We start from the raw sequence: 22,999 nt of genomic DNA, 5'->3' as shown, positions 1-22,999 counted from the left end.
ACCAGAAAAATTACTGGTGTGATCCTTCTTAAAAAATTGACACATGTCTCTTTTATGTCCAATTCCCACTCCTCTGCTTGTGCCACGTGCTCGGTGTTTAAACCAGTTTTCATTTTTTGGGTGTACCACGTTCTTTGATGGTTAAAGCTTTCCGGTGGGGTTAGTGCCAGCGACACATGTTTTGCTTTTTTTCACTGCAGCAACACGTGTTTTTCTTTTTTTCTCCAAAATTGTTTTATCTCTCCATTTCTCTCTTTGCAGTACACACGGGAACCTTGGAGAATTCTAAAATACAAAAAAAAATCTGAAGTTGAGATTTTTTTATTGTTCTTTGCATTTCTTTTGCACGTTTTCTAGAAGTTTTTGACTCACTTTGGTGGTGTTGATTTCATGGCCACCTTTTAGTCCTAGCATCGCTGCGTTTTTGGTATTCCTCTCTCTCTCTCTCTGTCTCTTACTTCTGGTGCTGTTGTTGTTTTTCATTTGGGGTAAGATAAAGGTTGGTTTTTTTGTTCTAGGGTTTTGTCTTTTACTACCCTTTGATTTTTCCCCTTTGTGAATCTTGAAACTTTGTGCATGGGTATGTATGGACTCTGGGTAATTTTAGTGTGATAGGTCTAAATTTTTTGTTGTTGTGGTTTTTGGTTTAGGGTTTTTGATTTTGATTTGGGTTTTGGATTGTGTGTATTTGGCAGTGGAATTTTGCAATTTGGATTAATGGGTTTCGACATTTGCGTTCTGAATGGTTCGTGCACTCACGAATACGTGACCACTTGCAGTTAAAACATTGACCTCCTGTGATCATTTGAAGGAATGTGTAGTCGTGAATCAATTGTGTTGTTGTTTGCTGGAAAGTGGTCACTCTGAGTTTTAGATGCTATTGTCTTTGCTGTGAAGCTATTTTATTTGGTCGTGATTGTATTTCAGGAACTCAAGTTCACCTTCCCCATGCTTGAAAGTAAGAATAAGGAAATGTAAGTGTATCGCTTGCTTATTGTTTTTGGTTCCAAATAATATTTCTCTCTTAAAATACAGGTTGAGGATCTTGCCCGTTTGCAATTTCAGACAACTCCTGTCTATATTGATGTAGATGATGGGAGAACCAAGGTGATGTCTCCCCACTTTATCATAATATCTGCATTTTTTTCCATCATAGTTATCGTTATCATTACCCCTTCATGAATGCAGGTCACAAATGAAAGATTGCTTCAGGGTTATCTTGTGGTTCCCTGTGCCAAGTGATTTATTGTTCTCTATTCCTTTTTGAAGAGACACCAGTCAAAAAAAGTGATGGTTTTTTTCTCTTCATGCAACTCACTCAAATTTATTTTTTTCTCTTCATTTTCTCTTCGTGTTATTGTTGCTGTTGCGCTAGATTCAATTGTTTCAGGTTTGTGCTTTCGCCCCTGCTGTGCTGGATTCAATTGTCACATTTGGATTCGATTGTTTCAACCCCTTTCAGGTTTGCAAGACACATCATGTAGTTTGTCGCGGTGATTTTTGGATATCAAGCTATTGATTAGCATTGACTCGCATTTTCTAAGATCACCACCGATCTTTTATTTTTCCGAAGAAAAGGGAGAAAGCTCGAAAAAACCCTATTTTTTAAGAGATCAAAAGGTCCGGGGGTTGGTTACGCAAAGGGAAGGTACTAGCACCCTAAACGTCTATAGTACTCTATAGGAACCTCTTGCTTATTTTATCTTTATGCTAAATTGATTATTTATTTGGAAATAAATGCTCAAGTGTGGAAAGATTAAAGAGATGGGTTCAAAAGAAAGGAGAAGGAAAAAGTTTTTGTTTATTTTTTATTGATTTGGAAAGACAAAGTCTTTTGCCTACATACCCGAATGGGATCAAAATCATGTAGTTCGGGGTAGAAAGTCGAGTGGTTGGTTTTGATTGATTTTAAAGTTCGAAAAAAAAAAAAAAAAAAAAAAAAAAAAAGAAGAGTTTAGGCAAGGTAAGAGGCCGAAAAGGCATAGAAGAAATAAAAGAAGTGAGTTCGATTGATTTTAAATTGAAAAAAAGTTTGATTGATTAAAGATTGATTAAAGATTTGATTAAGAAAGAAAGGATAAAGATTGACCCCTTTTTTTGAAATTTTGATTATGGAAAGTTTTTGGTTTTTGACTTTCTTTTTTTTTTTTTTTTTTTTTAGTTATACGGAGATAAGTCTAAACGCGCCGGATCCCTTAAAATGACGTTGGATCAAGTGAGGGTCCTTTTCCTCGGATATGGTTCAAATCACATGATCGTCCTCGGCGGAAAACATAAAAATAAATGTGAGTGTCGGTGCAGATTCTCATTTTTTTTTATTTTTATTTACATTGGACCTAGATACATTCTAATTGGCAATAATAAATAAAAATTGCAAATGCATTAAAATAAATATGCTAGAAGAAATAATAAAATGCATGAAATACAAAACAATAAATACATATGGTGCATAAAATAAATAAAGAAAATAAAGTGCAAGACATAAAAATAAATATAATGCTGGAAATAAATAAAAAATAATAAAAAAATGAAAATAAAAATGCAAGACATGAAATAAACATGATGCTAAAAATAAATAAAAAATGCAAGACATAAAGTAAATATGATGCATAAAATAAAAAATAAACAAAATAAAATAAAAAAAATGCAAGACACAAAATAAGTATGATGCTGAAAATAAAATAAAACGAAAATAAAAATGCAATACAGAAAATAAATATGATGCTAAAAAAGAATGCGAGACATAAAAATAAAAATGCAAGGCAAAAATAAATAGGGTACATAAAATAAAGAAAATAAAAGTGCAAGACAAAAAATAAATATGATACTGGAAAATAAAATGCAAGACGTAAAATAGATATGGTGCTGGAAAATGAATAAAGAAAATAAAAATGCGAGGCATAAAATTAAATATGATGCATAAAATAAAAAATGCAAGACATAAAATAAATATGGTGCGTAAAAAAAAAAAAAAAAGAAAAGGGGTGCAGTAAGGAAAAGGGGGGGTGAGAGTAGGAATCAGAAAAGAAGAAAAAGAGAAAAAAGAAACTGGGCCAGAGACGAGTCCAACGGGCCAGAGGGGAGAACCGGACCGGTTCGGTTCAAGGAAAAAAACCAAACCGGTCCAGCCTCTATATAAGGGCTAGGGGGCCGGTTTTTTCATTTTTCAAAAGCTTTTTCTCTCTCTTCTCTTTTTCTCTCTTCTCTTTTTCTCTCTTCTCTCTCCTCCTCTCCGAGGTTCTCAGCGGCCAAGAACACCCTCCGGCGCGGCGGCCGCTGGCGGCGCCACCGTGCCGGAGTAGCTCAAGTCCCCCCTTTTTTTTACCTCTCGAACCCTCTTCACTCACTCGTTATGAATCTGAGGTTCGTTTTCAAAAAACGCGACACAGCAAGCCTAGATCTAAACTTAAAGCGGGTAGAATCCTACCCTTTTCTTTCGTGTTTGGTTGGGTTGAAACGGTTTTGGGCTGGTAACCGGTGAGTTAGGACCGCGTAGTGTATGGTTCTGGGTTCGTATTATCTTGGTTTATGCCGGTTCGGCTTCCGTGGTCTGTGTGATGATTGGGGTACGAATCGTGTGATTTGTGGTTATGGAATACGAATCTGTGGTGTTGAATGTGTTTCGGATTTCGTTTCTGTTGGTTTTTTTTTTTTGTGGTTGATTTGTACGGATTTGTGAAAACGGTGGTGGGTGGTGGCCTGAGGGAGGCTGTGTTGGTGGTTTTCGGTGGCTTGAGGGAGGCTGTGTTGGTGGTTTGCGGTGGCTTGAGGGAGGCTGTGTTGGTGGTTTGCGGTGGCTTGAGCTGTTCCGGCACTCTGACTGTTTGTATTCACCTCTCTCTCTGACATGCACAGTAATTAATGCAGTATTTAAAGGACATAATTAGGGTAAAAACGAAGAGCCCCTCTGGGCCTGGACCAAAAAGACCGAAAAGAAGAAAAAGGAAAAAAAAGGAAAGGAAAAAAAACAAAATATAAAACAGCAAAAATAAAATAAAATAAAATAAAATAAAAATAAAATAAAAAACGAAAAGAAGATACTAATAAAGATATTAATAAAAAACGGAAATAATAAAAACACTTAATAAAAGAAAAAAAAAAAAAAAAGAAGAAAATAATAACTAAGAATAATAATAATAATAATAATAAAAAAAGGTAAATAAATAAATAAAAAAAGGGGCGTCTTCAAAACAAAAATGAGGTATTTTAAAATACCTCCCTGCCGAAATTTCATCTGAAATGATGGAAATTTCCGGCTTAAAAGACGAGAAAAAAGAAATAAGACGGGTCAAAAATGGGGTATGACAGATGCCCCTATTTAAGTCTCTTCGTTACGGAGATTTAAAAGTGAAACTTTTAAAGCGACGGGTCGAAGAGATTTAAATACAGAGTACACCATTTTTGACCAATTTCAATTACAAAATGCTATGAATGCACTGTTATGCACGTAATGTTGCGAATGCTTGCGATGCAAGTATGAATGCAAGACGAGGTAAATGGCTCGACTGGGAATAACAAAACCAAATGGTACCCGATTTTGTTAAAGAAAAGGGGTCCGACTGGGGATCACATGGTTTTATTGGGGGTAAATGTCAGCTGTTCGGGTTGACGACGAACTGCCACTGACGACAAAGGAACAAAGATAAATGTCAGATGTTCGGGTTATTGCCGAACTAGCCAACTGACCAGAATTGAAGATAAATGTCAATTGTTCGGGTTATTGCCGAACTAGCCAACTGACAAAAAACAAAGGTAAATATCAACTGTCCGGGTTATTGCCGAACTAGCCAATTTGACAAAAAACAAAGGTAAATATCAACTGTCCGGGTTATTGCCGAACTAGCCAATCTGACAAAAAACAAAGATAAATATCAACTGTCCGGGTTATTGCCGAACTAGCCAACTGATAAGAAACAAAGATAAATATCAACTGTCCGGGTTATTGCCGAACTAGCCAACTGATAAGAAACAAAGATAAATATCAACTGTCCGGGTTATTGCCGAACTAGTCAACTGACAAGAAACAAAGATAAATGTCAACTGTCCGGGTTATTGCCGAACTAGCCAACTGATAAGAAACAAAGATAAATGTCAACTGTTCAGGTTATTGCCGAACTAGTCAACTGACAAGAAACAAAGATAAATGTCAACTGTTCAGGTTATTGCCGAACTAGTCAACTGACAAGAAACAAAGATAAATGTCAACTGTTCAGGTTATTGCCGAACTAGTCAACTGACAAGAAACAAAGATAAATGTCAACTGTTCGGGTTATTGCCGAACTAATCAACTGATAAGAAACAAAGATAAATGTCAACTGTCCGGGTTATTGCCGAACTAGTCAACTGATGACATGAAACAGAGGCAAATGATGCACAAGCTGTTCATTAAAGAAATTGCCACTTGGCGGAGAGAGGGTGACATCTTCGGATCAGACACACTGGGGATGACACTTGGGGGGAAATAGAGGGTTACAAATTATTCATGATTGATTGAAATGAACAGATGATTGAAGCAAGACTCATGATGGTTAATGCAGCCATGTATGCATGATATTGTCTTTATTGTATATGCATGAATGTGTATATGCATGAATGTATGAATGCCTGAATAACGACACGACTTGTTTGACCGTATGGAGGATTGACTTGTATGATTGTATGAATGATAAATTTGGTGGAACAAGATTGGACAAGTAAGATTGAAAGTGACCCGACGTCGCATCACAAACACTCGGCAATCTTCAATGGGGATGATGCCACTAGGGTGTATCAAAATAGTGACGGGGTAAAGCCCGCAGCAACTGATGGGGAATAAACATTTCTTGGGGAGAACGTGCCAATCCAAAAAACATGGTAGAAGAGCTGGTGCTTCTGTGGTCATGCTTATTATATTTATTTATTTATTATTATTATTATTATTATTATTTTTTTTTTTTTTTTGAAAAAAAAAAAAGCAATTGACCACGTGCAACCTGCAAGGTTTATCCATTCTCAGGGTAGCTGTTGACGCACCCTTCACCTATTCACGAGTTCAAAGAAAAAGTGTTTTGTTGTTTGTGCTTCTCAAAAAAGACATGAAAGAAAATTTATGATTTTGAGAAATATTTTGTTTCAAATGCTACCATAAAAAAGGAAAGGCTTTATAAGCTGAATAAATGAGAATTCCAAATGAAAGGCAACAGGCTCAAATTTATTTGAAAGAGTGGTGACCTGCCAATGGCATGGCTCCACTGATCTTACAAAGTTTGGAAAATGGTAAATATCAATCGAAGGTTCATTGAACACAATAACCGTTGTTCCCTCTGACAACCTTGAATTCTACTGTTTGGATGCTTCAGATTCAGGGTCTCCCTGACATTCCATTGTGCCTCAAATGAACGAAGATCAGCTCGATGCAGTTACTTTGTCTTTTGGTCCTTAACTTTTGCATAGATCGCCCTTTCGGGTTTTCGACCTATCAGGCTAATTATTTTTCTGTTTGATGTCTCTAATTTTTGCCTGGGCCGCCCTTTCGGGTTTTCGACCCACCGAGACGCTCATTTTTGCCTAAGCCGCCCTTTCGGGTTTTCGACTTACCGAGCTGTTCTTTTACTTTTAGACAAAGTATTTCTTGACTGCATCCGCATTCACGGGACGAGGGAGCTCATCCCCATCCATAGTCGTAAGAATCAGCGCACCACCAGAGAAAGTTCTCTTGACGACATATGGGCCTTCGTAATTAGGCGTCCACTTGCCCCTAGAATCGGGTTGGAAAGATAAAACCTTCTTGAGCACAAGATCTCCTTCTTGAAACACACGAGGACGAACCTTCTTGTCGAAAGCTTGCTTCATCCTCTGTTGATAAAGTTGTCCGTGGCACAAGGCTTTCATGCGTTTTTCTTCAATTAGATTCAACTGATCATATCTGCTTTGGCACCATTCAGCTTCTGATAACTGGGCCTCCATTAGAACTCTCATTGATGGAATCTCAACCTCCACAGGGAGTACTGCTTCCATACCATACACCAAAGAGAAGGGGGTTGCCCCTGTTGAAGTACGCACTGAAGTGCGATACCCATGCAAAGCATACGGTAGCATCTCATGCCAGTCTTTGTATGTGACCACCATCTTCTGCATTATCTTCTTGATATTCTTGTTTGCAGCTTCAACTGCGCCATTCATCTGAGGTCTGTAAGGAGAAGAATTGTGATGCTCAATCTTGAACTCTTCGCACAAATCTTTCATCATCTTGTTATTCAAGTTCGTTCCATTATCTGTGATGATTCTGTTGGGCACACCATAACGGCAGATGATCTGATTCTTGATAAAGCGGACCACAACTTGCTTAGTCACATTTGCATAAGATGCTGCTTCAACCCACTTGGTGAAGTAATCAATAGCCACTAGAATGAAACGATGTCCGTTTGAAGCTTTCGGTTCGATTCTACCAATCATATCAATGCCCCACATAGAGAAGGGCCACGGAGAAGAAAGAACATTAAGTGTAGTTGGTGGTACGTGAATTCTGTCAGCATAAATCTGGCATTTGTGGCACTTCCTAGCATGCTTGCAACAATCTGTTTCCATCGACATCCAGTAGTAACCTGCTCTCAACAACTTCCTAGCCATTGCATGTCCATTGGAGTGAGTTCCAAAGGAGCCTTCATGTACCTCATGCATCAAAAGTTCTGCTTCTTGCTTATCTACACACCTGAGTAGTACCATGTCAAAGTTTCTTTTGTACAAAACGTCCCCATTTAGGAAGAAATTACCAGACAATCTTCTCAAAGTTCTCCTGTCTTTGTTGGATGCTCCAGATGGATATTCCTGACTTTGGAGGAAACACTTGATATCATGGAACCAGGTTTTATCATCAACAACCTCTTCGACTGCAAATACGTGAGCGGGCCTCTCGAGGCGCTGAATTCTGATTGTTGGCAAATTGTTCCGGTGACTCACTTCGTACATGGAGGATAAAGTTGCCAATGCATCTGCCATCTGGTTCTCATCACGAGGGATGTGGTGAAGCTCCACTTCGTTGAAGAAGGTTAGCAAACGCTTTGCATAATCTTTGTATGGAATCAAGCCGGGGTGGCGAGTTTCCCATTCTCCTTTGATTTGGTTGATTACGAGAGCTGAATCCCCGTAAATGTCAAGGTTCTTGATTCTCAAGTCGATGGCTTTCCCAATGCCCAGGATACATGCTTCATATTCTGCCATATTGTTGGTGCAATCGAACTGTAACCTTGCAGCGAAAGGGAGATGATTACCTTCCGGAGTGATAATAACTGCCCCAATTCCATTACCAAAGACATTCACGGCTCCATCAAAAATCAAACCCCATCTAGACTCGGGATCTGGACCTTCTCCAAGCAATGGTTCATCACAATCCTTCATCTTCAAGTGCATAATCTCTTCATCAGGAAAGTCAAACTTGATGGGTTGATAGTCCTCAATTGGTTGGTGAGCCAAATGATCAGCAAGGACACTTCCCTTAATTGCCTTCTGAGTGTGGTATTCGATATCATACTCGGATAACAACATCTGCCAACGAGCAATTCTTCCTGTCAGAGCGGGTTTCTCAAAGATATACTTGATCGGGTCCATTTTGGATATTAGCCAGGTGGTGTGGTTAATCATGTAGTGGCGAAGACGCTTGGCAGCCCAGGCTAGTGCACAACAAGTTTTCTCAAGTAGGGAGTACCTGGACTCACAATCTGTAAACTTCTTGCTCAAGTAGTAGATGGCATGCTCTTTCCTTCCGGTCTCATCCTGTTGTCCGAGCACACAGCCCATAGAATCTTCTAACACAGTCAAGTACATAATCAGAGGCCTTCCTTCAACTGGCGGTATAAGGATTGGAGGTTCTAGCAGATAATTCTTGATACTATCAAAAGCCTTTTGACAATCTTCGGTCCAAACAACCCCTTGATTTTTTCGAAGCAACTTGAATATAGGTCCGCACGTGGCTGTCATGTGCGAGATGAAACGAGAAATGTAATTTAGACGCCCAAGAAAACCTCTCACTTGTTTCTCTGTTTGTGGAATCGGCATTTCTCTAATGGCCTTGACTTTGTCAGGATCTACTTCAATACCTTTCTGACTGACAATGAAGCCCAAGAGTTTTCCAGATCTAACACCAAAGGTACATTTGTTGGGATTCAGTCGAAGTTGGTACTTTCTCAGCCGTTGAAACATCTTCAGCAAGTACTCGACATGTTCTTCTTCAGTGCCTGACTTGACAATCATATCATCCACGTACACTTCTATCTCTTTGTGCATCATGTCATGAAAGAGAGTGGTCATGCCTCTTTGGTAAGTGGCACCTGCATTTATCAACCCAAAAGGCATTACCCTGTAACAAAAGGTGCCCCAAGGCGTGATGAAAGATGTCTTTTCTCTGTCTTCAACTGCCATCTTGATCTGATTGTACCCAGAGAAACCGTCCATGAAGGAGAAAACCTTGGACTTTGCAGCGCTGTCAACCAATACGTCGACGTGAGGTAGAGGAAAGTCATCTTTTGGACTAGCCTTGTTCAAATCCCGGTAGTCAACGCACATCCTGACCTTGCCGTCCCTCTTTGGAACAGGCACTATGTTGGCTAACCATTGAGGATACTCTGATGTGACAAGAAAACCTGCATCGATCTGCTTCTGTACTTCCTCTTTGATCTTGAGAGCCATGTCAGGGCGAGTTCTTCTCAATTTCTGCTTGACCGGTGGGCATTCGGGCTTCAAAGGCAAACGGTGCTCCACAATACGGGGATCCAAGCCGGGCATATCCTGGTACGACCATGCGAACACATCGGCATATTCTTTGAGTAATTCAATCACCCTTCGTTTGACAGTTGCCTCAAGCGATGCCCCAATCTTGACTTCCTTCTTATCTTCCTCGGTTCCCAAGTTAATCACCTCTACTACCTCCTCATGAGGCCGAATGGTTTTCTTTTCATATTCCAATAACCGAGCAAGTTCCTCCGGGATTTCATCATCCTCCTCCTCTTCAGCCTCGTAGACAGGAGATTCGAAGTTGGGAGAGAGTGCAGGGTTATTATGTTCAACGGGCTCATAAATGCCTAGTCTGCATATGATTGATGATTGACTTTAGAAAATGAGTGAACAATGCAGACTTTTTTTTTTTTTTTATAATTACTTGAAATCAGAAAGCAAAAATAAAATAATTTTGGGTTTTTTGTGTTACCATTTTCCAGAAAGAGCAATAAGCATAGATATCGGGATAAACCACATTTTCCATTAATAAGAGTAGTGCTTGAAACAAAACAGCCCTACATGATTGCGCCTTCGTCCTGGGCAAGACGAAAGGATCTTTTTGAAAAACAAACAAACAGAGAAAACAAAGACACATTACTTTGATGCATGAACTACTGAAGGGATGTCAACCGCGTCCCAGTTGCGGACAAGTTTTCCAGGTGTGACAAATGTAAGCACTATCTTTTCAGGAACATCTTCCAAGACAGCATTGGCTTCTGGCGAGTTGTTGATGAACCCGGCGCTACAAAAGGTGCTAGTAATGGAGCTTGATCCAACACTGTTCATTGCGGATCCTGCAGAGGAAGCAAAACCTAGTCCTTCACGGTTTTTACTCTCTATTAACTGCACAACTTTTCCCCATCCTACACCTGTTCCCTCCTGCACCACTTTCTGTGCGCTCTTCCAAGTAGCAAAAGACACTTCATTCTTCTCTGGCTTTTTACCTTCTACAGTCAGTCCTTGGAAAGAGGTTCCTTCTGTTTCATCAGCACCAATAAAGGAAAAAGCTGACAAATGACTAACCAACAAGGCTTCCTCTCCACTCACAGTGATCAATCTCCCATTTCTGACAAACTTCAGCTTTTGATGCAAGGTGGATGTCACGGCCCCCGCTTCATGGATCCACGGCCTACCCAAAAGGCAACTGTATGCGGCTTGGATATCCATCACCTGGAATGTAATTTGGAAAACAAACGGCCCAATTGTAATGGGCAAATCGACCTCCCCGATAACGGACTTTCTTGATCCATCAAACGCTTTGACAACCACCCCGCTTCTTCTCATGGGGGGCCCCTGGTAGGAAAGTTGATCTAATGTGGATTTGGCCATTACATTCAATGAGGAACCAGTGTCCACAAGTACATTCGACAGAGCATCTGACTTGCAGTTCACCGATATATGTAACGCCAGATTGTGGTTCCTCCCCTCCTCAGGAAGCTCTTCATCACTAAAACTTAAATTATTGCAGGCAGTAATGTTTCCTACTATACTGTCCAATTGATTAACAGTCACGTCCCTCTCCACAAAAGCTTGGTCCAACACCTTCATTAGAGCCTCACGGTGTGCTTCTGAGTTCAATAGCAGAGACAAAATGGATATCTTAGAGGGAGTTTGCAACAGCTGGTCTACTACTTTATACTCACTCTTCTGGATCAGTTTCAGAATTTCGTCATGATCAGAATTCTTTGTACCGGGGCCATTCACTGTCGCCTGTTTAACTGCCGGATCATTCACTTTCTTTGCAAACAATGTGGGGATAACACGTCCATTCCTTAGAACTTTACCGTCACTAGCAATGTTGTCCACAGAAATCGCAGGAGTTAGAGAGGGCAAAGGCACCTCCTGCCCACCTTCCAACATCGTGGCACTATACTTGTAAGGGACCGCTTTTAGAGAAGCATACGGCATAGGTCCTGGCAAGCTAATCACCAGTGGAGTAGTAGTTGATTCCCCACTGTTATAGCTTATTTCCAACCGCTGAAACTCGGGGGTGATGACGCACACTTCTTTGTCCTTCCTCGTGATGATAAGTTCTCTGCTGTCTATCAGCCCTTGTACGTCCTCTTGTACCTTCGGGCATCCTTTTACATTCACAGGACATATTTCACACGCTGCATGATCATGGTCAAACAGAGCTGCCTCGCACATCTTGATATGTATTGGGACCAGGGGAGTTCAAACGTGCTGGACGTTCAGGATGACACCGTCTTCATCACCATCTCGTATCATGTTGACAGCAGGCCCATGGTTCGGCAGAGGGTTCGCCTGAACATTGGGATTCTGATCTTTGAAGGATAGCAAGTTGGCCCGGACTAGTTTTTGCACTTCATTCTTCAGGACATAGCAGTTTTCAACGTCATGACCTGGGGCCCCTTGGTGGAAAGCGCAGGTTAAATCATGACGAAACCAGGGAGGTAAAACATCTGGTGTACGAGGGGGTGTTCTGACCTGGACAAGGTTTTTGGCGAGCAGGGCGGGGAGTAAGTCAGCATATTTCATCGGGATTGGATCAAAGGTTGTTTTCTGGCGGTTTTGTGAGTGATATGGTTGTTGGGGGGCCTGCGGGCGATTTTGTTGTTTTTGAGGGTATTGTGGCTGATGATATTGCTGTGGAGGGTATTGTTGTGGAGGGTATTGTTGTGGAGGGTATTGTTGTGGAGGGTATGGGTAGGGGTAATGTGGCCTTTGTTGGTGATATGATGGGTTTGGGATAGTGGATGCAACATTCGCAACCTGACGATATGGGGTGAAATTCTGCTGAGGCTTACCATGAGCTACCATTCCCACCTCTTGATCTTTCTTCTTCGCAAAGTGGCCTCCAAACTTCTTGGCATTACTTGCGGCAGGGGCACTTTCCCCAGTCAAATGTCCCTCTCGGACACCTTCCTCTAATCGCACCCCCATGTTGACCATTTCGGTGAAGTCTGTTGGTGCACTTGCAACCATTTTCTCGTAATAAAACTGGCTCAGGGTCTTCAGAAATATTTTGGTCATTTCCCTTTCTTCCAACGGCGGGACAATCTGGGCAGCCACTTCCCTCCAACGCTGGGCATACTCCTTGAATGTTTCCTTCTCTTTTTGTGTCATCGCACGGAGTTGATCACGATCTGGGGCCATGTCCAGATTGTACTTATACTGCCGGATGAACGCTTCACCCAGGTCATTGAAAGTACGAATGCTCGCGCTGTCCAAATTCATATACCACTTCAGAGCGGCCCCAGTCAGGCTGTCCTGAAAGAAATGAATAAGTAGCTTATGATTGTCAGTATACATGGACATTTTCCGCGCGTACATCACCAAGTGACTGCGGGGACAAGAGTTCCCTTTATACTTCTCGAAGTCTGGCACCTTGAACTTGTGAGGGATAGTAACATTTGGGACCAAGCATAATTCACAGGCGTCCTTCCCGAACAGATCTCTTCCTCGGAGGGCTTCGACTTCCCTTTGCATACCATCAAATCTTTCTTGGAGTTCTTCCATCTTGTCGAAGGCTACAACATTTTCAGCTTGGAAAATTGGTTCAACCTCTTGTTGAATAGTGTGAATCAGTGGAGCTGAATAAGTCATTGCAGCTTGAGGGAAAGAGGTACTGGGTTGCGGAACCGGTGCTGACTGCTGAGCAAAAGGAGGTGGAACTTCAGATACAGCGGGCTGGGGGCCTCCACAGGCTGGAGGTGGCATTCCCCATGTACAACCTGGAGGCAAAAAGAGGGGTGGAGAAGTCACTGTAGATAGCGAGGTTGTGCTCACCAAAGGCTGCTCTACAGCAGCGGCGGCAGCTTGAGAGTTCTGGGCTGACAGGAGTGCACTCATCATGGTCGTCAACCTATCCATTCCCTCTCGTAAAGTGGCAACCTCCTCCCTGAGACTCTGATTTTCTTGTTCAACTATATCCATCCTCTTCCGATTGGCCCTGGTGTTGTAAATGCGAGTTGGTTTGTGGAGAATTCGCCGGGCCACTTTCCTTGGGCGGTGGCTGATTGACTCCCCCCCTTTTGAAGTAGTGAACACAGTGTGAGACTCGATTTAGAAACTATGAATGCAACATGATGCATGCTTATGCTTATGCAAAAAGAAAGGGAACAAATTATTATCGAAGAACTTGTTAGAGAAATTGTAAACATCATAAACTGAAACACTTCACTTAAGCATTGGAATATTACAAAGATTTTTTTTTTTTTTTTTTTTTTTTTCAAGTCCAGAGATTTCGGGAGCTAAAATCTAAACATAAGGTCCTAAGAACTTCAGACTCAAACTCCCGGAGTAGATGGGTCCTCGGAATCTGAATGTGCACGGGAGAACAAGTCCATAAACCTCCTCTTCCTTCTAGCATCTTGGTGGAGCAAAGCGTCTTTCCGACGAAGCAAGTCGTCCTTCTCAATCATCCTCTGGTTCTGGATAAAAAGCTCACGGCTCTGTTGGGCTATCTTCCCTTTCAAAGTCTCATTCTCTTGCTCGAGTTCCTGGCATCTCCTCTTCCAAGTTTCTTTTTCTTGCCTTTCTTTGGTTAATTGTTCATGAAACTCTTCCTTGGTGTCGAAGGGGATAGGCAAGGATGATGGTGGGATGGTGGACGATAGGTATCTAGGTAAGCGGTAGGGTAGGCCAAAGCTCTTGGTCCTATCAATAACCCACTGGGTATAAGATTCGTGCACATAGTCTGATTTCTTTCCCAACTGACTTCTGCTGAGTCTGCGGATAGCGCTCCAAGCTTGTGCGAATCTTTCCCTTTTGTTCGAGTGATCACCATGGTTAAGATAGAATTCATTAGTCAAGGCAAGGTTGTTTGGTTTTGTCTTTATAGGGTACCCGAATTGTCGTCGAGCGAGGAGTGGGTTGTAGCTAATTCCGCCACGCATACCCAAAAGAGGTACGTTGGGATATTCACCACAACTCACAATAATCTCTCCAACATCACTAGCTGCTTGGTACCAAACAATGTCAGATGGGTCAAGAGTCATGATTCGGCGAGGCCAGGAAAGCTTGTCATCATTGGTCTTGAAGGCACGGGATTGAGGTAAGTGGAAGGTAAACCACTGATAGAGTAAAGGTGCACAACAAGAAATGGTTCCCCGGCCAGCCTGGGTACGGTCATGGATAGAATGGTAGGTATCGGCGAGTAGAGTGGGTACGGGGTTCTTTGTAAGAAAGATTTTAATGGCATTGATATCGATGAAGTTGTCAACATTTGGGAAGAGTAAAAGGCCATATATAAGGAGGGCTAGGATAGAATGGAAGGCAAGTATACTTGCTGCTTCAGCAAATATGGAGGCTTGTTGGTAGAGGAAGTGGGTGGGAAGACCTTGGAGACCTCCTTTAGAGGTAAGGTTTGCTTGGATGATGGAGGTTTTAAGATGGAGGGCGGCTGCGATGTCAGAGGGTTTAGGGGTAGGCTCAAAACCATGGAAAGGTATCTTGTCTGGCACAGGTAAGCCAACTAGGTAGGAGTACTCTTCAAGTGTGGGGACAAGCTGGTAATCGGGAAATGTGAAGCAATGGTAGAGCGGGTCATAGAACTGAATCAGGGTCTCTAGGCATCCTTCCTCAACATCTACTCTAAGAATTCTAAGCAACTTCCCATGATGAGCTTGAAAATCAACTGGATCACTTACTAAAGATGCTAGCTCCCTTAATCTCAACAGGTCTGTTTTTTTGAAAAGGTACTTCCTAGTGCTTCTCAGTGGGATGTCCATATCTACAAAGTTTACAAAAAGCTTGTCTAAGTCCTTCGATAATTTGGATGAAAAAAGAGTTTATGCATGGATGCATGTATGCATGATTATGCCAAAGTACGGAGAAAACATGGTGAAGTTAAGTCCAAAATGTAGGAGTTAAGGGTAAACACGCCGTTTGGTAAGGACTATGGTTTCATATGTACCTGTATCACGGGTTCTACCAAGTTCCCAAAGTCATTGACCACTTCCGGATATTGTCGGATTACGGGACTACTCCCGGTCTAACAACGTCCATAGGAAAGCCTCGTTTGAGTGTAGTATCGCGTATCAACTAATTCAAGACTACTCTTGATTAGTCACCGCACTACGTCCTAAAAGGCTAAGATGGGTTAAAGGTAACTAAAGGTCCTCAACTTCATAGGTCGCTTGGAAATATCAATGCTGAACACGACTACTCATGCCAACATAGTAATATTCCCAAGATCCCTCCATTAAGCGGGGTTATCACATGTGCCACATCCGAAACTCACTCTCGGAAAGACACTATGATTATACCACCATCCTATCTTATGTTTCCCTCAAGTCCGGGTGTAGGACTTATCTCACCACTCACGTAAGAGATAAACACTTAAGCACGTATTTACAGTTTCAAATAATAATAAAGCATAAAGATGAAGAAAAACAAGATAGGTTTAACCCACTTAGGAATGTGATCCCCAGTGGAGTCGCCATTTTTCTGTCGCGGTGATTTTTGGATATCAAGCTATTGATTAGCATTGACTCGCATTTTCTAAGATCACCACCGATCTTTTATTTTTCCGAAGAAAAGGGAGAAAGCTCGAAAAAACCCTATTTTTTAAGAGATCAAAAGGTCCGGGGGTTGGTTACGCAAAGGGAAGGTACTAGCACCCTAAACGTCTATAGTACTCTATAGGAACCTCTTGCTTATTTTATCTTTATGCTAAATTGATTATTTATTTGGAAATAAATGCTCAAGTGTGGAAAGATTAAAGAGATGGGTTCAAAAGAAAGGAGAAGGAAAAAGTTTTTGTTTATTTTTTATTGATTTGGAAAGACAAAGTCTTTTGCCTACATACCCGAATGGGATCAAAATCATGTAGTTCGGGGTAGAAAGTCGAGTGGTTGGTTTTGATTGATTTTAAAGTTCGAAAAAAAAAAAAAAAAAAAAAAAAAGAAGAGTTTAGGCAAGGTAAGAGGCCGAAAAGGCATAGAAGAAATAAAAGAAGTGAGTTCGATTGATTTTAAATTGAAAAAAAGTTTGATTGATTAAAGATTGATTAAAGATTTGATTAAGAAAGAAAGGATAAAGATTGACCCCTTTTTTTGAAATTTTGATTATGGAAAGTTTTTGGTTTTTGACTTTCTTTTTTTTTTTTTTTTTTTTTTTTTTTTAGTTATACGGAGATAAGTCTAAACGCGCCGGATCCCTTAAAATGACGTTGGATCAAGTGAGGGTCCTTTTCCTCGGATATGGTTCAAATCACATGATCGTCCTCGGCGGAAAACATAAAAATAAATGTGAGTGTCGGTGCAGATTCTCATTTTTTTTTTTATTTTTATTTACATTGGACCTAGATACATTCTAATTGGCAATAATAAATAAAAATTGCAAATGCATTAAAATAAATATGCTAGAAGAAATAATAAAATGCATGAAATACAAAACAATAAATACATATGGTGCATAAAATAAATAAAGAAAATAAAGTGCAAGACATAAAAATAAATATAATGCTGGAAATAAATAAAAAATAATAAAAAAATGAAAATAAAAATGCAAGACATGAAATAAACATGATGCTAAAAATAAATAAAAAATGCAAGACATAAAGTAAATATGATGCATAAAATAAAAAATAAACAAAATAAAATAAAAAAAATGCAAGACACAAAATAAGTATGATGCTGAAAATAAAATAAAACGAAAATAAAAATGCAATACAGAAAATAAATATGATGCTAAAAAAGAATGCGAGACATAAAAATAAAAATGCAAGGCAAAAATAAATAGGGTACATAAAATAAAGAAAATAAAAGTGCAAGACAAAAAATAAATATGATACTGGAAAATAAAATGCAAGACGTAAAATAGATATGGTGCTGGAAAATGAATAAAGAAAATAAAAATGCGAGGCATAAAATTAAATATGATGCATAAAATAAAAAATGCAAGACATAAAATAAATATGGTGCGTAAAAAAAAAAAAAAAAAAAAAGAAAAGGGGTGCAGTAAGGAAAAGGGGGGGGTGAGAGTAGGAATCAGAAAAGAAGAAAAAGAGAAAAAAGAAACTGGGCCAGAGACGAGTCCAACGGGCCAGAGGGGAGAACCGGACCGGTTCGGTTCAAGGAAAAAAACCAAACCGGTCCAGCCTCTATATAAGGGCTAGGGGGCCGGTTTTTTCATTTTTCAAAAGCTTTTTCTCTCTCTTCTCTTTTTCTCTCTTCTCTTTTTCTCTCTTCTCTCTCCTCCTCTCCGAGGTTCTCAGCGGCCAAGAACACCCTCCGGCGCGGCGGCCGCTGGCGGCGCCACCGTGCCGGAGTAGCTCAAGTCCCCCCTTTTTTTTACCTCTCGAACCCTCTTCACTCACTCGTTATGAATCTGAGGTTCGTTTTCAAAAAACGCGACACAGCAAGCCTAGATCTAAACTTAAAGCGGGTAGAATCCTACCCTTTTCTTTCGTGTTTGGTTGGGTTGAAACGGTTTTGGGCTGGTAACCGGTGAGTTAGGACCGCGTAGTGTATGGTTCTGGGTTCGTATTATCTTGGTTTATGCCGGTTCGGCTTCCGTGGTCTGTGTGATGATTGGGGTACGAATCGTGTGATTTGTGGTTATGGAATACGAATCTGTGGTGTTGAATGTGTTTCGGATTTCGTTTCTGTTGGTTTTTTTTTTGTGGTTGATTTGTACGGATTTGTGAAAACGGTGGTGGGTGGTGGCCTGAGGGAGGCTGTGTTGGTGGTTTTCGGTGGCTTGAGGGAGGCTGTGTTGGTGGTTTGCGGTGGCTTGAGGGAGGCTGTGTTGGTGGTTTGCGGTGGCTTGAGCTGTTCCGGCACTCTGACTGTTTGTATTCACCTCTCTCTCTGACATGCACAGTAATTAATGCAGTATTTAAAGGACATAATTAGGGTAAAAACGAAGAGCCCCTCTGGGCCTGGACCAAAAAGACCGAAAAGAAGAAAAAGGAAAAAAAAGGAAAGGAAAAAAAACAAAATATAAAACAGCAAAAATAAAATAAAATAAAATAAAATAAAAATAAAATAAAAAACGAAAAGAAGATACTAATAAAGATATTAATAAAAAACGGAAATAATAAAAACACTTAATAAAAGAAAAAAAAAAAAAAAGAAGAAAATAATAACTAAGAATAATAATAATAATAATAATAAAAAAAGGTAAATAAATAAATAAAAAAAGGGGCGTCTTCAAAACAAAAATGAGGTATTTTAAAATACCTCCCTGCCGAAATTTCATCTGAAATGATGGAAATTTCCGGCTTAAAAGACGAGAAAAAAGAAATAAGACGGGTCAAAAATGGGGTATGACATAGTTATTTGTAGTTCTATGTTCCTCAGTTTTTAAAATACACCAGTGACAGGTAAGGAACCATGTTTTAGCTTTATGTGTGAGCTATAGAATTTTTCTTTTTAGGAAAAAGTGAGATATGCTTCAACTAAATAAAAAAAAATGATCCTTATCAAGTCACTTTATTGAATAGTAGTTTCAATGATTTAGTTTCCCTATAATTATATGCAGGGCATCCTGAGAAATAAACAAGCATGCCTCCAATCTATTCACTGTCTAGGAAAACTCCAGGGAAAAAATTCTTCATTCTCTGTTTGATATACTCACTCTTCAATGCTTGTGTTTTGAACACTTCATACTTACTTCCATTACAATGATTTGGTGCATAGAAAGCCTCTAAATATGGCAGCCACAAGCACGGATAAGTTGGAGGCAGGAACGGTTTCAAGTTATGACAGGAAAAGTGAAATCAAGGCATTTGATGATTCAAAGACTGGTGTCCAAGGACTGGTAGAAAATGGTGTAACAAAAGTTCCACTTATGTTCTATTGTGAAAACTCTAATCTCAATGATGGCGTAACCAGTGCATCAAATTCAAAGATCAGCATCCCCATAATTGACCTCACAGGCATCCATGATGATCCTATTTTGAGAGATCATGTTGTGGGAAAAGTTAGATATGCATGTGAGAAGTGGGGCTTCTTTCAGGTTATAAATCATGGAATTCCAACTCATGTTTTGGATGAGATGATCAAAGGAACTTGCAGGTTTCACCACCAAGATGCAAAGGCGAGGAAAGAGTACTACACTCGCAAAGTAAGCCGAAAAGTTGCTTATCTTTCCTATTATACTCTTTTTGAAGACCCTTCTGCTGATTGGAGGGATACACTTGCATTTTCCTTGGCACCTCATCCACCCGAAGCTGAAGAATTTCCTGCAGTTTGTAGGTTTGTGATAATAGTAATACTACTTTTATTATTATCAGCACTTGCACATGTTAGGACTTAATAATGGTGGATAACTAATTTCTTGGGACAATATCTAATTTGTGGTGAGATGATATCATTACATTGAAATTTTTGTTAAGGGAACATAGTATATCTGTAACTATTTTTCTAAAATATCTTCCACAACTGAAATTTTTTATTATGTTGGAGAGTCTCGCATCATCTACTTCAATACTTCAGATGCAACTTATATACTGTATTTGTTGGATTTGATCATTTGGAAAAATCAATATGACCTTTGTTCAACTACTACCTTCATTCAATCATCTTCAGATGATTCTGTTTTGACTTTGGTTTGGTAGTTGTAAACTTTTGGCTCACTTTCATTGCACATGTTGCTTCAAAATGCTTGGAAAGGAAGATCTTAAGCCCCCGTTGGGAACATATTTTGAGTCTTAGACTGAAAGTTTTGAAGAATGGTTCCCATTTCATTGTTAAAAAAATTTGGCACTTCATTCCCATCTTTTCCCATGCATTCTTTTGTAGTAACATTAACACTTTCATTACATGTTTCTTTAATTATTTGTCCCTATGTATTTTGCTTCAGTCCTATGAGGAATAGCTTGGAGGGCTAAGAGGAAATGCTGGAAAACTTATTCTCCCAAATCAGTATATAGTTTAATAATATTTCACTTATTTTATATTTTTATATCTAGACATATTTATATTACAGGAATCTATAAATTTATTAATATTCTTGCAGGCATCTAAACAAATTTGTTACTTTTTATTTCACTGATTTTATATTTTTATATCTAGACAAATTTGTTACTCCTTATATCACCTCTTATTTTTTTAATCTAATGGTTATAAAAAGTAATTCCTTGACAGCTAGGATTATCAAACAAACATACCTTTCCTTTCATAATTTTGCATACATATATAATAAAAATCTCATTTTTATTGGTGGGCTATCTTTGATCTGAGCATTTTACACTTATTGGTGGCTTTAGTTTCTCTACCTGTTCCTCAATAGATTTTTAGTTGTTCCTTTATGTGTAGATTATAGCCCCAAGCGGCATATGAGGTGGATATCCTTTGATATATAGTTGAGGTTAATTTCATTGCCACTGCCTACAAATCGACCAAATAGCATTGACCCTGCATTGAAAAGGTCTGGTAGATTTGATAGTGAAATTGATATTGGTGTTCCTGATGAAGTTGGAAGACTTGAAGTCCTTCGCGTACATACCAAAAACATGAAGCTTTCAGATGCTGTAAATTCAGCATTCTTAACTTCCATTTCTGTTGGTGGATTTTTGTGATTTTTTCTTTATCAATTTTTGGTATGTCTAACTTACTGTACTGGTTCTCCTACTGTAGGTTGATCTAGAGAGAATTGCAAAAGATACTCATGGATATGTTGATGCTGACCTTACTGCCCTTTGCACTGAAGCTGCTCTTCAATGCATCAGGGAGAAGATGGATGTCATTGATTTGGAAGATGAGAGTATTGATGCTGAAGTACTGAATTCTATGGCAGTTTCAAATGAGCATTTCCATACTGCTCTGGGAACAAGCAATCCATTTGCTTTACGAGAAACTGTTAGTAGTTTTTTTTTATTCTTTTTAATTCTTTTAAATTTAAATTATTATTTAGCTGGTGAGGCTTTCTGTCTTTGTTGTTATTTCCCCTAATTAGCAATCTTTGTTGATAGGTTGTTGAGGTGCCTAATGTCAGCTGTGGGAGGATATTGGAGGCCTTGAAAATGTCAAGCGTGAGCTGCAAGAGGTCTGCTATTCTTGGTTAAACATTTTTACTTAGTTTTATATCAATTTAATCTGAAATGATTTTGCATTTATGTATGTAGACTGTTCAATATCCTGTGGAGCACCTAGAAAAATTTGAGAAGTTTGGTATGTCACCATTAAAAGGGGTTCTCTTCTATGGTCCTCCAGGATGTGGAAAAACTTTGTTGGCCAAAGCAATTGCTAATGAATGTCAAGCTAATTTCATCAGTGTGAGGGGCCCAGAATTGCTCACTATGTGGTTTGGTGAAAGTGAAGCCAATGTTCGAGAAATTTTTGACAAGGCCAGACAATCAGCTCCATGTGTCCTCTTTGATGAGCTTGATTCCATTGCTACTCAGGTCTATTTTTGTACTTCGCATCCATGCAGGCCAGGTTGAATTAAATTATGTGGCTGGGTTGAAAGGAATTGTATGATTTTGTTGTCAAATCTGTAGATGATTTAAGGAGTTGATGTTACACGATGTTTTTCCTATGTCTAAGTTGGTTTTTCCTAGAAATGTTCTAAAGTATCATCAACGCATGTTGCGTGCACCTGGGAGGCTGAGACAAACTCATCAAAACATTGTATCTCAAGAGAATAGTGCACCACCATTTCCTTCTTTTTTTCAAGTCTTTAATTCACCTTAATAATTGAAATGGCAAATAATATAAAATAATGTTAAAATACAAACTAAATTAAAAGTTATAGATACAATAAAAGGATGAGGAAAAAAGGATGAGGAAAGTAAAATGAAAAAAAAATCTCAAAAGTTTCAAATTACACTCTTAAACTCTATGGTGAACATATTACATGAGAGAAAAAATGAAAAGAAAAGTCGTAAAATTTTAAAGATTACATAAATAATGACACTCTTAAACTTTGCTATGAAGTCAAAATTAAAAATTAAAAAATGGAATGATAAAAATTAAACAATCAAATTCAAACTTCTCATGTGAAGAAGAAATTGGTTGTTTACTCTATGTATTTATAACAACAATTGAATATTTTAAAATATAAATTGAATATTTTGAAAATGGAATGATTTGAATGTTAAAATCAAGAATATTACGAATTATCTTAATAATTTGAATATTTAGTAATATAAATTAATAATTAAATTTTTCAATTAATCTAAATCAATATTTAGTAATGTGTTATTATCATCATCATTCATTAGGTTAGTATTTAAGGAAATGTAATAATTTTATATTGTGTGATTGAAATTGAGCAATAATAGTATTTGAAATATATTGAACTTATATCAATTAATAATTAAAATTATTTTTTTCAA

General features: G+C 39.0%; 1 protein-coding gene across 19 annotated transcripts; it reads left to right on the top strand.

The window, feature by feature from the left end:
* Positions 1 to 215: 215 nt before the first annotated feature.
* LOC114412394 (cell division cycle protein 48 homolog) lies at positions 216 to 22,332 on the top strand. Of its 19 annotated transcripts, none has more exons than XM_028376269.1 (9): positions 216 to 427; positions 696 to 958; positions 1,036 to 1,107; positions 1,189 to 1,293; positions 1,391 to 1,462; positions 19,359 to 19,916; positions 21,392 to 21,521; positions 21,635 to 21,708; positions 21,876 to 22,332. In XM_028376269.1, exons 6-9 carry the CDS (start codon positions 19,372 to 19,374, stop codon positions 21,910 to 21,912), a joined length of 786 nt encoding a protein of 261 aa, XP_028232070.1. In that variant the 5' UTR covers positions 216 to 427; positions 696 to 958; positions 1,036 to 1,107; positions 1,189 to 1,293; positions 1,391 to 1,462; positions 19,359 to 19,371; the 3' UTR covers positions 21,913 to 22,332. The 19 variants fall into 19 exon arrangements, 18 of the variants coding, with proteins under 18 accessions (XP_028232070.1, XP_028232062.1, XP_028232061.1 ...); XM_028376261.1 differs by having other exon boundaries at positions 217 to 427; positions 696 to 745; positions 928 to 958; positions 1,189 to 1,462; XM_028376268.1 differs by having other exon boundaries at positions 219 to 427; positions 19,201 to 19,916.
* Positions 22,333 to 22,999: the final 667 nt, after the last annotated feature.

The sequence above is a fragment of the Glycine soja genome, chromosome 5 (genome assembly GCF_004193775.1).
Source record: "Glycine soja cultivar W05 chromosome 5, ASM419377v2, whole genome shotgun sequence".
Classification (NCBI taxonomy): domain Eukaryota; kingdom Viridiplantae; phylum Streptophyta; class Magnoliopsida; order Fabales; family Fabaceae; genus Glycine; species Glycine soja.
Note: the sequence above shows the minus strand (reverse complement) of the source record. Positions and strands in the feature narration are given on the sequence as shown.